Here is a 19,242-nt window from a genome sequence, read left to right as displayed (position 1 = left end):
AGTGCCAGGAATAATTAAAGAAAACAAAAAGGGAATTATCATCCACTTAAGAATCACTGATAACACCAGATATTCCCAACCTTTAATGATAATTCTCAATATTTAATTTTCTTCCCCTCGTCTTACCTTTTACCTTCTTCTCTTCCTTTTTTGTTGTTGTTGTTGTAATTTTTAGGGAATTAGTATTGGCACATGTTGAACTGCAAATGTAACGGGTGAGAATTAAAGAGTAGGGACATGGAAGGATGTGGAGGGCCAAAGCAAGGCAATGGGTAATTATTGGGGTAGATATACTATAGGACTCATGATCTTGATAATGTCTGTGATTCCCATTATTGGGATATATATCTAAGTGAAACTCTCCCACCCCCAAATATAATGATTCCTCGCTTTACATTTTTCTTCCCTTTTCTCATATTCAATGCGATTTCTATGATTAGAAACATTATAGGCAATAATAATTGCCTTCTCAAAAGTTTTTGAAACCCCGAGCTATTTAACTTCCGGGAGAAGCCACAAGCCACAACTTTTTGAACTGTTCTCCCCGAAAAAAGATGTGCACTGGTGTGAACGCTCAAACTACGCATTGCAGGGAGTTAAATAAAACGGGAATACCGGATTATAAGGTTATGTTCAAAATGACCAGTTGGTCATATGTACTTAATTACGTTCATTTCTCTTATTAGCCGGTAGTTATTACGGTGTGTACGCGGGCCGGTATTACCAAACCCACCAGTGATTGCTCATTATTAGTACTCTGATGCAGTCAACGATCGTACGCATCCCTCAATTTCTCCAGCATTTCATGGACCTTCGTCTTTGATTTAAGCCTATCATACGGGCACATTGCTGACCCATGAACTCCCTCAAAAATGTACTCTAATTAACCCTTAAATACAGGCTAATTTTAGCAAAGAAGCAGTTCGTGACTATCCAATTGACGTGGCATTATATGCATATAAAACAATACTCAATTTATTTCCTACTTCTAGCAGATCTTACCAGTCTCATTAAGCTAAGGACAAAAAAAGGTACATTAAATAACACATGCATGTGATCCATCTCAAAAAGCGAGAACGAAAGTCTTTCTTTCTTTCTTTTTGGAAGAGGAAAGTGTTGAGATGGAGAAATTTGAAACTTGAAGACTAGCTAGCAACAAGCCAACAATTATTCCCATCGTTAAGATAATCATCATCATTATCCATACGTGTTTATAATTAAATTCTGTCAACCTTTTTCCCTATATATATAATAGTATAGAGAGACAAATAAAGTCATAATATATAGTTTCCAAATTAACAAGCGGGAAACAGTAAATGAAATATACATGGGAGTGAATGAACTAATCAGCTAGGCAAAGCAAAAGCAGTGCTGGATGAATTACCAAATGAAGGTGCACTAAGGGGATTGATTAACAACAGTAAGGCCATTGTTGATTTGAAGGTGCTTGGGCCTAAGTAGTGTTGGTGGTGACATATTCTTAACACCAAATTGGCAGGGCATGCACAAGGGACTGAGGCTGAGCGCTGTACCGTGGCAGCGGCTGACATGGAGACAGACACTGGTCCTTTTTATTTTGATGCATATCTGTGCTGTGGGTATTGCCACTCTCGTGATCCCCCTTTTGTTGTTTTCCTCTTATCATCATATATTTATTACCCCCACCTTATTCCCTCGTTCATGTTACATGCTTATTTTTGGGAACTCTTCCCGTTTCCCCCCTCTCTTGTCTCTTTTTCTTTATAACCCTTCTCTAATTCATTTCTGTATTCCCTCTCACATTTCAATTTCAAACTGTGCAACGGCAAAATTATTAATGAATTAACTTCACATGCATGACAAGGTTAATTTCTATTCCATGCAAGCGCTTCACGGTTATTAAATAGTATCCTCATTATTCCAACTGGGTCACAGAATCGTTGTTCCAGGAATTATGGCTCCCTCATTGGCATGACAGATACAATGTTTAATAATCAGAACTAATTATGTGATCATCAATGCTGGCTCGTAAACCTGAGATTAGGTGGGGTTCATGAAGGTGGACCCCTCGGAGAGAGAGGTGCTAATGGGTGAATCATGCAGTATGATTTACTTACAGCGTTTGGATGAGAAATGAAGAGAGAAGAAGGATAAATGGGCTTCAATGAGAACGGGGGGAGTGAGAGAGAGAGAGACCCCACAAGAGGAAGGAAATCTAGAAAAGAAAGGCTGATTTTCCCTCTCGAGTTGTCAGCTACTGAGACAGATCCTAGCGAGCCCACCACAATATATGGCTACAGGAATTCACCCGCCAGATAAAAACACAATGCCTTGCTCTCTCCCCCCCACCCTCTCTCCATACACGTTCAAGAGCCAAGAAGATTCTATTCTAATTTCTAAAACGCAGTGAAAGGGGACCAACCCCACTTCCCATCACATGACCACCGCCGGTACCTTTCAAATAAAAATCATATTTGTTATTATTGGACAAAACCTCTCCGGGAATTTCAAGGAGCGACAACTTCGAACTCAGACCGAATACGGTTAAAAATACTCCCCCAACCCCACCCCCCACCAAAAAAAAAACCTTTTTTATTCCTCTAATTCACTGCTCACCAACGTTATCATTACACACTGCTCCATCCTTATGATGTTATGTTAATCTGTTAATCGCACTCTCACCCAAAAAAAACATAAACTTGTTAATCACCCTCACTGTCACAGATCGCGAGCTCCTTTTCTTTATTTCTTTTTCAAACCTTCTGAAGCAAGGAATCAAAATCTGTATTCCATACGGCAAATTAAGCTACCGAGTTTCTTTCTTCTGTCTCTTCTGCACTCTCTTTTGTCTGTTTCACTGACCCATCTTCGCCTTCCATACAAGCGCACCGCTGAATATAATAATATATTATATCATACCGATTGATACATCGATCTATCGATACAAGCATGAGTGTTAAAATTTCAAAAGGGGATAGAAAAGACAGCGATTGTCGCATAGAACTTTGTTAGTTTGCAGATAATTAGCGTGGTTCTGGAGAGTAAAACATGAGAAAGTTGTGTCAAACGAAGCTAAACATATAGTTTGACATGTTCCATTAGGAGGCAAATGCAACAGATAAAAGGAAAGGTCACGAGGGGCTATGAATCCTGCAAGGAAACGGCACTCTGATACATAACGTTCCAGACAACAAGTCCGTGTTTGTCTTTATTCTTTTGTACTTAATTTTATACCAAACACCCACTCCACTGTCTAAATATATATACAGGCTTTTCTTGTCCTCTCCTCTGTTGATCTGATTGGCATGCATCTCGTTCCTTCCAGACTACATGCTTCTCTGCTTCCATCATATTAATTATTATTATACTGACTTCTCAGAATCTTTGACATTCACTCGTAAATCTGTAGGACAATCAACGGTTGCGTTTTCATTTAAGTTGAGAAGTTTCATGTTCTGTGTTTTTTTCTGTGTTAGTTTGATGACAACTCGCCCGTCCCGTGGTGGGATAAGACATGAGACTAGTTCTTGGTTAAAGTCTTGCACAGTGAAGGGGGGGGGACAAATTTTTATTAAATAATTCAAATTCATGTTCATGAATGTACCTGTTTTATAAATATGAAATATCTCCAATTGTCATTTGTGACAACCACAAGCATAAAGTAAGAGCCCCAGCGGCTTCACTCTATGGCATTTCACTCGGCCTTATATTAATTAGAATTTTTTATGGATAGCTTTTCCGTGACACCAGTCTCTCAATAAAAGTACCAATGTAATGAGTACAAGACTAAAAGAAGAGTCCATCCTAAAAAATTAGCCTATTGAGTGAGAGAACCCCTCATACTTATAAACTTCACAACATTTGTGAAGCTCTACATGATATCATGATGTTCAATAGATCATTTAATAATGTCATGACATAATAGTGAATAGGAAATTTTATATATGTCAAATGGATTTAAATCATCTCAAGTTGAGCTTGTAAGTTTTAATGAAGTTGCCTTTTAAAGGAAAAATATTCTATATTTTATAAAAAATAATAAAATGATAAAAAAATACTAAAAAAGTAAATTTCACTAAAATTCACATATCACAATTTCAGGGGATTTAAATCCTACGCAAAATAGTAAATATTTGTTTGAATTAATACTCATCTGGTTGAATTCCTTTTTGGCAAAAAAAAAAAAGGCATTCGCTCTATCCATGTTAGCTAGCGACACAGACTTTATTTCAGACGAAATGTTGATCTACATTTATTCTGAATTTAAAGAGACTTGAGTGGAATTAGTGACAAAATAGTAAGCAGGACTTCTCATCATTACTACTATACTGTCGTCACCACCATTATGTGTGATACATTAAATAAAAAGTTTAGGTTCTCTAAACTTTATTCTTTATATTATACGATTTTTATAGATTTCTTCGGAAAAAAGAAGAAATTATGCCTTATTGGTCATGTTATTTTCGCTTCAAAACTTACGAGAACGAGCTTTAATTTACAATAAAAAATAAAAAATAAATACTTATGCCTTGTTATAGTATCACTGCAACTTAAGGAATGACAAGATTTTATGAAAAAACCTACGAAAAAATAATGTTTAATTTATCATGTATGAAAATAAAGACATCTATAAATATATAACAAGATGAATGGTCATATGGAAAGCGATCTATAGTAATGAAAGCAATTGAATACAATATAATAATGTATACACGGAAAATATGGTTTTCCATGCAAAAGTTTAATTGGCCTTGATTAAAAAAAGAGGTTGAAAAGCAGCTTCCTCTCAAAGAACATGACTGTCTCTAACACTTTTTTTTTTTTTAACTTGCATGGCATATTTTTTCATATCAACGGAAGAAAGTTCATTTTAACATACTTTAGAGTCATGTTAAAAGGAGAGAACAACATGAGTCTTTCCTCCTCTATCTTTCGTTCCGTTTTTTGCTCTTTTTTTCTCTCTCTTTTCCTTTCTGCTTTATTTTTTCTTTCTTTCTTTCTTTCTTTCTCACTTTCTTAAAGTCATCTATAGGACTTCTACGTGGAAAAATAAAAAAGAGATCCTTCCATTTACGTGACAAGAGATACTTTACAAGTTGCATCGTACACAGAATAGCTAGGAATAGAATGAATATATATAGTATATTCAAATTCTCTACCGAATTTGATTTATCCAACTCTCACACACGCCAACACGTACCATCTATCTTTTCATAATTAATTAAAAAAACGCAAAGAGAAGTGTTAGATAACCCATTTGATTTGATGCTGGGCCAAACACCTCCACTAATTAAAAACATGCTTTTATGTAATCAATCAAGCACATGCGCATGCATGGCTGTGCATGGCCGACCTCGCATGTCAAATAGTGGGACCCAAATTATGTTTCCAGTACAATTAAGAATTAAACATGTATCCTCTTGACCTCAACATTATTAAGCAAAAAAGCGGAGTCACCGAATGTCTCAGAAAAAGACGGTGGTTAATTTGGTTTAGAAGTAGAATCAGAAGAAGAATAATATGTAGTGAAGAAGAAAGATATATAGATAGGTGAGGTGTAGGAGGTAACGGGGAACATAAAGGCTGTTGGATCACATGCATATCACATTCTTTTCCTCTCCTTCGTCTTCTCCTTCTCTTCTTTTCATAACTGTGGCTGATACTTCAAAGGAGAAATAAGTAAAGGCGATTACTAACCAACAAAAAAATAAAAATAAAGAGAGAGAGAGAGAGAGAGAGAGAGAGGATTAATATGGTTCCACATCCACATTCCACAATCCAAGTTCCACACAGTTGAAGGTTCAGTGGCGTGGTAGCTCCTCAATCCAAGGGATTTAGTGAGATGATGAAGCTGCTTTCTGGGTCCCTACCTCATCATTTCATGCATATACTTGAAAGACCCACCCCTCTCTCTCCCTCCCTCCCCCACGTTCATCACTTTAATTTGGTTTTGCGTTTGCTTAAAGTGGCATTTTTTCCCTTTCTGATTCCTCCCAATGAGATTTTTTGCTCCATGTTATCAAAATGGCACCCTTTCAATGCCCCCGTCACTCTCATTACCCTATCATCCATTCTCGTGAATGTAAAAAATAGAATCCTGAGTCGATCAGAATTGAGTTTTATTATCATTGTTCTGGGATCCAAAAAATCATTTGCCTTGTTTGATAGATTCCCAACTGTCCAGTGTATGAATTATGACGACTTGTTTTTGTGTGTGTGTGTGTGTGTGTGTGAATACACTCCCAAATCATGTAATGATAAATCCATAATTTCCACGTAATTATCCACCAAACAAGAATGCTTTTGGTTGTGTCAATCATGTCTGGGGAAAAAAGTATTTTTTGCTAGTGATCTGATGGTGATCCGGGTGATTCGAATACAGCGAACGAAACTTAATAGTTTTCCAGAAATGCAATTACCCTTTTAGTAATATTCTCTGGTCCTCCTCATATGACTGAATAGTAAAACATATATCTACAGCAGTGTCATTGATTATTTTTATAGTACCAACTACGTACTAGGTAGGTTTCGCTTTTGTTTTTATTACAACATTGTTCAATCTTATAATTAATTAATTATGTCGAAACGACACTTTATATGGTCTACAACAACTTGCACCCATGCATGTTGTTTTCAGCAAACACAGATAGGCTTAACTTTGCAATTAGCAGTTGCAGGCTAATAAGAATTGCACTAAAACACAATCAAGTTGGTCTCCTGAGAGAGTTTAATCTTGAGAATAAGGACAAGGGAATGAGAAATGGAGGTGAAAGAATATGAAATAGAGTGGATATGTATGTAGTAGGCGCTCATTTATGGAAGGACCACATCACTGTTGCCAAAAGTGGAAGCAACAGCCTATCATGGAGCGGGACTTCTTTGTTGTTGGCTTTATTCGCAGACGAAGGGTGAGGCTGTTTTCACGTCCCACCCATAAAAGCATTGATACGCACCAAACTTTGATAGATATAATGTAACTCCCCATATGCTTACAAACATGCAAGACAAACCGTACCTCGGCCAATTCAAACTTCATGTGTTGGTGTCTTCCTTCCCATTAAGTAGGTCGATCACTGTACATATTCAACTGCCAAATAAATTAGTCATACAACATATTATAATTTAAGGCAAAACTCATGCAATTAGTTTTATGTACTTAATGTACTTTTATTTAATTAAATCAAGACAAGTGTAATTTTATGTGTTAATAACAACATTAATAACGAGAGTTTATTATGGAATTAAAGATCCACCTGTCATAGTATAATTAAAAATAAGCACCTTAATATATAAGGTTAATTAAGTATATAAGTTTTTTCTTATAATTTATAAGACCATATGCCCAATAATGATGAAAATGTGATACAAACCGCCGGTTCAGGGGGAAAAAATACAAAAGGTTAAACTTAGGACAATAAAGTGCGGTGCAAGGTTGATAGGGGAGGAAATTTTAGTTGAACGAAGAAATTGCTACCTCAAGGAATTATATAGATGTAGGTGCATAAAATTTTTTTCCCCCGAACTTAAAAAAATCTTGCTTGACTTCAACTGCATTTTTTCCTTGAGGATACGAAGAAATTTAAAGCAAAAGAAAAGGGCTATACTTGGGCATGTCAAGGTAAAAATGGTAGCATGTGTACTCCAATAGGCTGTATCATTAGTTTATACAAAATATTGGACGAGGTACTGTAAAGCAACTCGTGTATTGCAAGTACTGTTTTGATAGGGTAAAGTATAGATTAGGTTTCACAAATATACTCTGACAAAAGAACAAATTGTTCCATTTACGTGGGGATCAAAAGCTCGGCATCAGAGCGCAATATCCATGAAAAGCAGAATATGGGCATAAGTAAATACACGGTTCAGCTTAAAGAAGGAATAACTTTGACTGCAAGCAGAGAACAGAGAGATATTGGAGTCCCGATATGAAATTCACTGAGAGGGCATATAATATCTCTGGAAAAAGGAGAGCATAGTGTGATACAAAGTGGAAGGATGCAGGCCTGGCGAAGGCTGGCCACATACCCCACACAAGAGAGAAGAAGAAGAACAAAAACAAAAAAAAAAAAAAGAAGTGCAAAAACAGCTTTATGGTGAATAAGGACGAGAATTGCATGATTGAACTATCTTGCTCTAATATGAGCTTCCCCGTAGAATATTTACCATATTATCTTTTTTCTTTTTGCACTTAGAGTTAACTTTCAAGCTTTAAACTATTGAGAGATGATTCCTTTTACGTGAGATAGAGATAGAGAGAGAGAGAGAGAGAGAGAGAGAGAGAAGGAAGAAAAAGCGTAAGGAGGGGGAATGAGTGTGATAGGACATACATGGGCTGGAGATAGCGGTGGGAGAGGTGGTGGAAATAATTATAGTAACGATAATAATAGTAGTAATAATAATAAAAATAATAAGCATAATAATAAATTGCAAGAAGGATAGTTATAATGATGAGAGAAGTATATTCACTTTCCTCTTTGTCATCACTTTCCAAGGCATGATTAGATAAAAGCTCATCCATATTCAATCTTCCTGGCCTCTCTCCACTCTCTCCCTTCTCAGTTCTCACCCTCATGCATGTTGCCAACGCCATCATTCCCCAATAGAAACCCAACCACAAAAAAAAAAAAAAAAAAAACAGAAAGAGGCTTACCAGCGTAAATCTTGCTACCCAAGTATTGCCCTTTATCATGTAATTGAATTTTTGAAAGAGGAATTATCGAGATGACCGCTACTTTACTTTGAGTATCACCCACGTATATATCTAACCAATCACGTTAAATAACGTCTTTCGAAGGCCCCCACATGGTATGAAATAAATATATTCTTTAAATAATTTCAATTCTCATTCTTTTGTTTTTGGGCCAACAATTCTTATTCTAATAAGTCTGGCCTATTGCTTATAATTCTATTGGTCTTTTGTGAGATCAAAGGATAATGATATTGTACTATGTTTAAATAGTTTCTATATCAAGCCCTAAAATAACTTTGGATCTTTTGTCTCAAGTCAAAGGCCTACACTCAATAGAAACATAGATATTAATTTGGGAGGGGGAGGGAGAGAGTCAAGTTCTGAAACAAAATAGAGAAAATTTCAATTAATGATCATGGATATAACTTAATTACTAGTGAATTTAAAAAAATATAAAATTTTAGTTCAATTCAAAAGAATGAAGTGAAAATAATTTGAACAATAAAAAAATCAAAGTATCCTTCACTTATTATGTAGAATTATTAATTGTTATTTTTTTATTTCACTTGTTAATTTATCCATATGAGTTATACATTACATGAGTTTGTTAGACAAGCAGGTTAGCAATTAATATTGTTGTTTATGATTGAACAACTGATATTAAGTATTATATAATTATTGATATATTAATTTATATAATTTACAACTAATGCTGTATACCAAATAAAGTAAGAAAAATAATAATTAATAATTATACATAACAAGCAAATGGTACTTTATCTTTTTATAGTTAAAATTATTTTTTTTCAATCCCCCTGAACTGAACTGAAGTTTTAAATTTTTTTTAGATCTACTAATAATTAAGTCACATATCTTTAATTAAAATTCTCCCAATAAAATAAGAATGAGTTGTGATTTGTGAGGCAGGAAGAAAATAAAATAAGTTGGATTAACTTCGCAACCAAGATTCCGTTTTATTCAAGACGCATGTATATCTTTACGATGCATTTCATCAATGTTTCGATGTGCAATTCTGCAAACAAAAAGACCACATGTTTTGAAGCAGTTCCAATATCTAGTACTGTACAGGCCTACAGGGGCCTGAATTCAAGATGTAAAGATTTGTTACGAGCAAAATTCACTTATTTATTCAATCTATTAGTTGGGAAGAACTGCTGCTGAGAAAGCGGCAAGCGCTTTGGTTATATAGGCATCAAGATACTGATGGGCTACATTCTACTTTTAACCATGTCGTTAATTTGGGCTTTCTCTAAACACTCTTCTACTTTCACTTCACGCGTCCACTTTCCGACTCCCCTCCTCGCACCAGGGTCAAAAATCAAAGTTGGGTTCATTTAAAAAAAATATATATATGATTGCAAGTTACATATATTTACATTAACATTTTAAAACTCCCATTAAAAGATCACAAGTCGAAGCGATTTAATATTTTCATTTAAAAATACATCTTATATTCCTGTAATTGAAAATTATGTTATATAAATACTTTTAATTTGAGATTATAATTATAATTTGTTTCCTTACACAGTTGGACGATGAATTAGGATTTTGGATTTGGATTCAAGACAACAAACTTGGTCAAACCCCTTCAAGTTTAATTTTCAGCAATCCACAAATAAATACTGGTGGCAGCGAAGCATAGAGAAACAGTACGGACCATTCATATTGATTGCTTTAAAAATTGGAACACAGCGACACAAATTTATGACAGCAAGAACAGTGCGCTAACTAAAACAATATTTCCAATAAATAAGATACTCATTGAAGTCATAAATAGGAAATGCCGCCTTTAGAAGAGCAAACTCCATAATAATTTCAATATTAATTAATTTTTTCAGGAATCAAATAGTGAACATTGTCCGCACAAAGCATATTTCGCGGTAACTACGACAGGGCAAGAGAAGTCTCTTGCAATGCTCGCATGTCTGGGGTCTGCAATCACATGATATCACGCGCACAAGGCACAATTAGAGAGAAGATAGGGTTACAACCATAGCAAAACAACCAGAGGCAACACATAGGGCACACTTTCAATCTAAGGTTAGGGATTTTCAGGTACAAATATTGATATGCAGCTACATGTAGACCTCCATGCCAATAAATTTAGAGGATTGACAAAGAGGGCAAAAGCTAAGCCTACTTTTACAATCTTTGCAGAGGCAGAGATGCTTACATGGTAATAGAAGCATGTTCACTTCATTGACTCTACAGGCCTTACATTTCATCATCTCCTTCATCTCATTGTTGTCCTTGGAGAGCAGCTGAAAATCAACCGATCCAACGTTGCAGCACGACCCTGTATCATCAAGCTCGCGGTCTCCATCCTTCTTTACTATCTCTGCTTTGAAGGTGCACTTGTTGAAGATTATACTTGAGAGCGGCAACCATGTTCTCATTGTATTTGGCTCACTGTTGCCACGTGCCTACTTCCACACTCAACTGCTCCATGCGTTGCTCCAGTTCTTTGTTCCTCTTATTCATGCTTTCTACCTTAGTGTCTCCCTCCTGAAGCTTCTCGAGCACTTTTTGTTCAACAATAGCTATACTCTCAAGTTGTGTCACTTCAACCTTCTCTAATATACTTCGCCGCATTTGCTCACCCTATTTAAATGCACGTGATTTAATAAACTAGTCAACCAAGTTACATACAGTTTTTCTTCTCTTAAACATGCGCCAATGAATTTTAGGGCAGCAGGGCAAGGAAATCGATGCAGCTGTGGAAAAGGAAAACAGTTTATTGACCGTGCTTGACCAGATTTCTGAGGACTCATGCCTCATGTAGTTCCTCGTATGATATGTTTATCGCATATTTGATAACCTTCTGTAGAATCATATGACGTGACTGATCTCATGATTGCTAGCCTGATAGTAATGGGAGATAAGAAAAGGGAACTATATTCACAGGTACTCAAGTTAGAATTCCAGAATCTTACACGTGCAAGAGTTACATGTTTTATTTTAAATCACAAATAAACCTTGTTTTCTTCGTACAGATCCAAACAAGTGTATAAACCTCACTAATCATGAGACTTTCTACAGAACATTTCACCATCCTTCCAAGTTCCAACCAAAGTCATAACCACACAAATGGGAACAGGATGGAGATCTCGTCCTAGTTACGGACAAAAGCTATGAAAAAGGTCGCCTATGGTCCAACAGAAACAAACTCTATTGATTGAAAACAAATTTGAATGACAATGAGAAGAGATCTACATTTAAAGAGAGATTAATATCAAACCTCGGCTTCCTTAACCTAAAAGCATGTTTAAATGCCTTCGGAAGTGCAGACAATGATAAAAAGGAAATGACTGAAAAAAGTGAAGAGTGAAACTGAAAAGTGAAAACAATATAATTAAAAAAAAGATAACAAATGAACAAATAATGAAGATACCTTACTAAAGCTGCACAATGCATTTTTTTTTTCAAAGAAGAATGGCTACCACCAGATTTGGTGATTGTCATGACCTAAAATGTACTGAGCTTTATCTATGGTTAAATTTCCTCAGTATATTTACTTTCACGTTTTATTTGCGTTTGCAATTAACTCAAAAAACTGAAAGTTCATTCAATTTCGGGGAAAGATCTTGCAAACAGAACAAAAAACAAACAGTGATATACAAATCCCAATTCCTTCAAATTACTTTGCAATAATGAAAGAGATTCGTCATTCCACACCTTTTAATTAATGTCATCAATGTAAGTACACTTTTAATATCTAGTTTATTTAAATAATTTGACCTTTACAGGACTAACACTTGATACATAAGTATAGGAAGCAGATAATTATCCCTTACATATAGCTAACTAAAGCCAGTGTCAAAGATCCTGATGCCCGACCATGTGTTAGACATTTGGTTAAACCTTGGCTAGGTAAAACTAGATTGTATTCACCATAAACATCAAACTAGATATCAAACAAGTATAAACACATTTACGAACCCAGCAAAGCGATAAACTTGTTGTAAAGGGAAACACACAAAAACTCATCATGCTATTATTGCAGTTCTATTTACCTTCCTTTTAGTTAAAACAAACATTGGGAACAAGTTAATAGCTACTGCAATGGAAGTATGACAGAGTATTCACAAATAGTATGGCATGTTGGCAGTGGCCAAAAAGAATTTTGTGTTGATGGAATATTACTTTGGTGGTGGTATCAGTCAAGTTTAACTAGAAATTCTAACCTCATAAAATAAGTAAAGATGAAAAGGCAAACTAGACAACCATAAATTGCACTAACCTGCACTTTGAGAAACCTATCAATTTGCGCATCCTGTTGTTGCAACTCATGATCAAAGTCGTCACCGACAAGTGGCAATAAAGCCGAGTCTCCCGTGGAAACCAAGCGGGTATTATCAAATGACAAGCCCAGTCCAGTGGAAACAGATCGCGGTTGCAGAAAATCTACTGAAGAAATCTGAGAATTGTTCTCCAGAAAATCTTGTTTTTTAGTCTTTTCCGCTCGGGTTCCAAATCATAATTCCATTGCACATCAGCTGATTCAGCTCCACCATCACTGCCGTCAGCGGCAGGGACTGGTCTTGGTGCAAACCCAACAACGTGAACTGAACAAGCACAACAACCCTTAAATTGCGGCATCAATTCAACATACGAACCTAAGAATAAAGTAGCATCGAACAATTGGGGATAACGGGACGAGAGAAAGTCTAAGAAATAAGAGATCAAAATTCTGAACGTGCACACTCATAGCGGTTCAATTACTCGAGTTGACATTTGACAAAGAGTTTCATAAAACATAGTCATGCTCATTTCTTAACTTATTTCTTTTCATGGCAGTGCATATGCACGCGATAGCATATAAAACAAATTAAACAAAGGATTCAAATAAAAAATGGAAAGGCAAAGGAGAATAATTTACATACAAGGAGGAACATAGCGAGGATGCTGGGCATCGGACTGATCTCGTAGATGAGCGGGGTTGTAGCAAGCGACCGACCGCGAAATTTGACCATCGAGTGTTTACAAATTTCTGGGGAAAGGTTAGGAGGAACAATTAGAGATGATACTAGAATAATTGCCAGAAAAGAGAGAAAGAAAGGGAATTGATTTGTTTAGCAACTTCAATTGCCTGAGAGATTGTAACTGGTGCTTAGAGAGAGCCATGGATGTGCGTAGAGGGAAAGAGGAGCCCCTCCCCTTGGAATGACGAGCTGCTCCCTGGGGGATAAATTCCCTTCGTGTTTATCTTCTAGCTGTCCCACTCGCTCGCAATTTTCTTGACTCGCCCAATCCAATCCAGTCGTAGAATCTCCTCCCTGGCTTCAAAGAAAACAAACTAAATGATCCAACTGGCACTGCCCACTCTGGCCCTCATGGTTAAGAGTTCAGACCAAGTTTGATGCTTACGTGGACGATCCAAGCTGGATGGCAGGCACTAAAAAAAATTATAAATGGAATGAGCTTGGGAAAAATGGGACAGAGAATAATGAAACGTGACACAGAAATGGTTTTGAAATGGAACCTTAAAAAATTTACCATTTTTTGTAAAAATTTCACGAATTTCATGGACGTATAAGGGAAAACGAGGCTTTAGATGCTGATAATATTCTCTGAAGTCATTATTGTTTGCTCCTGAAAATTTACCATCGGGTATTGATGAAGGTTAGTAATTCAATAACATAAATTGATTTGCAACTATAAGTACACACGAGATCGTGGTAACAACCTGTCTATAATATTTCAAGTGTCGAAACTTAAGGGAAGGGAAAAATTTTATTAATCTCAATAAAATCAAATCTAACTAGCAAGAAATGGGTGAACTTGGTTGAATGAACTTAAACAATATATAGATATTTTTTTTTTTGGGCTTGCATCCACCCAAGTCCATCAAGGTAGAGTTTTTATAAAATCCAACAGATTATATGACGACCAATCATAAAATCTATAAAAAATACAAGAGAGAAAGATATAACTAAAATCACATAAATATATAAATAATAAATTCTAAAATCACATAAATATATAAATAATAAATTCTTAAGAGTCAAGATAGATCTTAGAAGTCCAGTTCTCTCATTTAGGCTACATCTTTGCCTGTAACTAGGAGATTTAGTTACTTATGATCATGAAAATAACAATCAAAACACAACTATAATTCTAAACTATCATGACAAATTTCAAGAAATTGAGTTCGTAGAAGAGAGAAATTAATCTAGCTTCAACACTCCCTAAAAAATCCTGCACTCAATCTTTTATATGATTCTGAAGGTTAAAAAAATCTTCATATACTTCAAGAATACTCCAGAAGCCGAAAAACTAGAGTGATTGGGTGGGCGGCGAAAGCTTTTCCCATTGATTGCCACAAATTAGGAAACCCTGTGAAAAAAATTTCCTTCTATCCGTCAATTAAGTGCGACGGAGAAATATATGAAGTTCAGTCAAATCAAGTAGACATGAAAGTCTTTATTAATTCTATCATATATTATATATACATTCAAATACATAAAGCCAACTTATCGTTAGATGTTTGGAAAATGGAGTGTCCTTAATTTTTGAGTTTAATTCAAGAAGGGGACGCATTTTCCGTGGCTTCCATCTTTCTTTGGCGGTGCGTGTTCGTTGAAACTACTGGAGACCAATTTTAGTTGTCCCTCTTCCTTTGTAAAATATGTCAATTGAATCTGGCCAGGGAATGCCACCTTCGAACATTTTCGTTCGCCTCTATTTAGCTCCAACATGGACGTTGAAGATCTTTTACGGCCTGGCCTAATTTTCCACGAAAACATCAAATTTGGTGAGCGAGACTGAGGGAACCCCACATTGTCCAATCAACACCACTGGTGTGGATTTAATTTCATTTAATTTAAGCAAATTTAATTTTCCACAATGCTCTCTTCGTCCTTATATACTTCCTCAATCTCAAATTATAAGACACTTTTAGATAAAATCTTACATATCAATAAACCTCATTAAACACATTTAACAACATTATCTTTCAAAAATAAAAATTTTTAAGAATACCAGTCATTTAATATATTAAAAAGAGAAGAGATAAAAATTAATTATAGAGAGAGAAAGGATAATATTAAAAATAATACATTTAATAAAATTTTAATATACTCAAAGTGTTACATTTAATGAAACTTTAATATACTCACAGTGTCTTATATTTTTAAAAAATGGAAAAATTTTTTAAAAATATCTTATAATTTGAGACAAGAAGAGTATAAGATATTTTTAATAAAATTATATAAATTAATAAAAGTTAGTTATCTAATTAAAAGCACAACAATATTTCAATTTTGCTCTTAATTATTATAAATAAAAAATAAATTTATTTTTTAAAATAAATTAATGAAAATATTATTTTTTTAATTTAATAAAAATATAATGATTTATTTATTAAAAAATATACTAATGATTTTTTATATTTAGAAATAAAAAAAATTAAAAAAAGACCTTATACATAGAATTGTGATCAGATCACATGTAATGATTTTTCATTCGAGGTTGCACCCGGATTGAGGATTTGGACTTCTTCATGTCATTCTGGTCATATCTAATTTTGCCTGATTACCAGGGCCCATTCACGTGACGTGAGAGATGACGATGCGCATTGTTCTGAACTTGTGGGAAATGGTTCACACATAGTCCCTGCTTCTCAGACCCCGTTATTATTGCTTTAATTAATGCAAGTCACAGGATATTCCCCCTTTGCCTGCCCAATCCATGGCTCTGAACGTTGCTTGCTTGTGATTTTCCCCCCGGAAAACAGGGTTGCATATTAAAAGGTTGCTTGTAACTTCATGACAATAATTAAAAAATTAAATTGAATTTATTGAACTGTCGATCCTTTGGCTAAGATTCGATCAAGCTAAAAAGATTGTTTGAAAAGTTGAACCTAATTGAACCGCTTAGACCACCGGTTAGATTAAAAACTGAGATCAAAGTGAAAATTGGGTCCAATTTTTAAAAATTAGGCTATTCAAAAAAACCCTTTTTTAAATTTTTTATCAATTTTTTTAAAAAATAATTACTTTTTTAATTATTTGATATTATATTGTATCATAAAAATTATTTAAGTTATGGTAAACTTAAAATATTTTATTTTATTTTTAAGTTAATATATTTAGATTATTAAATACATTATAATTTTTTTAAATTTAATTATTATGTCACCGATTCAGTCATTAAGTTGGACCATACTAATTGTGAATTTTAGATTTTTTCAGTTTAATATTCGGTCAGATTTTAAAAAATATTATTTTGGAGTTTTGTATAAATACCACACTGTTTATTATGCGCAAGAATTTGGGGATGGAGTGAACGACAAGTATGGATGATATTGCGCCCAATCCCAAGCATAGGTTCGACCTGTGGGCAATTTAACACCCCCGGTCAAAATATATCACTTAACCTATATTAGTATCGTATTCATATTCACGATCTCCCACTCACGTAACTAACACGGTCCACTGCTCTCAATCCTGTCAGCATAGCCTGACCTCCCCTCCTAACGATTTCCTTGATTAACAAGTGTAGAAATCAACAGCTGGAATCGCTTCTCTCCTTTGGACGCACACTTTTCCAGCAATTCGCGCGCAGACACACACGGACTTTTTGGCTAAATGGTAAACGTATCATTATTTCATTGTACGCAATCAGCCTTGACAAAAGCCACAATAAAGCGTCCCCATGACGCTGAGATTGAATAAATTATTTCTTTCTTGCACAATGTAATGGAGTCTGACTCATCATTTTTATCACTCACAGTAGACCTTCATCTTTTCCGCTATTGGGCTAAAACAAAACAAAAAAAAAAAAAAAAAAAAAAAAAAAAAAAGGAAACGAAGTCCAGAAACTACTTGTTCGCATTCTGGCCTAACGTTATTAGGCTGGATCCCCCAATTCTTCCGATTCCTTGCTCTTCTAAAGAATCGACAAACGATAAGGAGAAAGAGATTTTGTGATTTTCCCGTGTCACTTCCTGGTTCCGCATCAATCGTACGTGCAAGATTTTTTCAGGGACATTGGGTCATTGATCTTCTTGGGATCCAAAGTTATGGAGCACGCGATCCTCCTGTAGAACTTGGGCTTTCACCAATTTCCCAAGCACGTAGGCCCTCGATCGGACCACGAAGTTCAATTTCAACTGTACTGGCACCGCGGGCACGCCCGTGGTGCTGCTCAGGCTCGCACCACTTCCATACAGAGGAATCTTGTTCCCCATCACAGCCACGCTAATCGTCCTTTGACTTTTTCTCGACTGATAAAATTTGTGCATCTGCAATATCACCCATAGTAAACTGAGTCACAAAAGACAAGAAGATTGCGGCTGACATGCTAATGAAGCAATGAATGGGACGAGTTTTTACAATTCCGGAAGCAATTTTGATTTCCGAATAGGATAAATCTAGAGGCGTTGATGTGACGTGGACCCCAAAAAATGTGCCAGTGTTACGATACTTGAATTTGACGGTAGAATTCATGGTGATCATATCGGTAGCAACTCCCGTGGAATCGGAACCCGCCTGAACCCTGACGTGATCAAATTTGATGCTCTGCAAAACGAATGCAAACGAATGAACGGACCGACGACCCGTTAAAAACAGGAAACAGGAGAGGAGAAAGGGAAGGGAAGAGGAACCTTCATGGTGATTTTGGGCTTCATAGGCTTGCTGGCACCCCAGAGAACGAGAGAGAAGAAAGAGAAGAGAAGGATGAAGCCAAGAAGGAAAGCGAAATAGTAACAGCGACGGGGAAGAGTGTTGGTGTGGTTGTCTTCAATGTCGAGAAGGCCTTCTTCCTCGATGGCGAGGGGTTCCTTCCAGGGCTTGAGAGATTTGCGGTGGATCTTGCGGGATCCGGAGAACCTGCTGGAGGAAGACTGACGAGAGTGGCGATCGAGCGAGGAGTGGGAATGAGGGGGAGAACCCATGGGACTGAGCACAGGGGTGGAATGAAAGGAGTTGGTGGTCTTCTCGCCATCGTGGGAGTCCCTGGACGGGCTCTGCACGTAGTAAACAGGCCGCCGTGGGGATCTCGTCGGAGACGATGCCGACAGGCTTGTCACCTCCGAGTCCGTCTTGGCGTGCATTGTTCAATTATCAAGCAACTCGCATTCCCACTAGCAGCGTAGCAAATCCACCCTCAACTGCGTGTCTAACCCAATAGAAAATGCAGTGCCTAATTTTGTAGAGAAAGGGAGACCATTATACCTTGCTAAAACGACACGACACTGACACATGGGATGGAAATAGGATACACAGTATGGTCTCGTGGAAGATGGAGCGAAAAAAATGATAATAAAAGAAAGAAAATGTGAAAACGGCGACGTTGTGGGATTGCCAATGGCAATGCAACGAGGGAGCAGTTGGAGGAAGTAGTTTTGGGGAGGAGGAAGAAGCGAGGAAACCAAACCATTACGCATCACCGACAGTGAAAATTACAGTTGTCACTGAACCCAAAACCAATCTGGTCGTACTGTTGTCTATACCAAACCCAACGAAAAAATAAGCAGTAGGACTTCAACACGTGTAGAATGTCACGTGCGACACCGATTTATTTTGACGAGTGCTTGCGTCTTGAAAGTT

The 19,242-nt window shown here is 36.2% G+C and overlaps 1 protein-coding gene and 1 pseudogene across 1 annotated transcript; both read right to left on the bottom strand.

Annotated features, from left to right (window-relative positions):
- Window positions 1-10,477: 10,477 nt before the first annotated feature.
- On the bottom strand, window positions 10,478-13,813 carry LOC129318306 (probable BOI-related E3 ubiquitin-protein ligase 3; annotated as a pseudogene).
- A 3,503-nt stretch (window positions 13,814-17,316) lies between these two features.
- LOC129317916 (uncharacterized) lies at window positions 17,317-19,094 on the bottom strand. The gene is given in 4 exon segments (XM_054962336.1): window positions 17,317-17,746; window positions 17,748-17,933; window positions 18,025-18,210; window positions 18,297-19,094. Coding segments are annotated over 4 exon segments (921 nt in total). The 5' UTR covers window positions 18,747-19,094; the 3' UTR covers window positions 17,317-17,647.
- Window positions 19,095-19,242: the final 148 nt, after the last annotated feature.

This window comes from Prosopis cineraria, unplaced genomic scaffold, assembly GCF_029017545.1.
Source record: "Prosopis cineraria cultivar Desert tree isolate PC_DT_omini unplaced genomic scaffold, ASM2901754v1 PC8, whole genome shotgun sequence".
Taxonomy (NCBI): Eukaryota; Viridiplantae; Streptophyta; class Magnoliopsida; order Fabales; family Fabaceae; genus Prosopis; species Prosopis cineraria.
The sequence above is the reverse complement of the archived record's forward strand: the minus strand, read 5'-3'. Positions and strand labels throughout refer to the sequence as shown.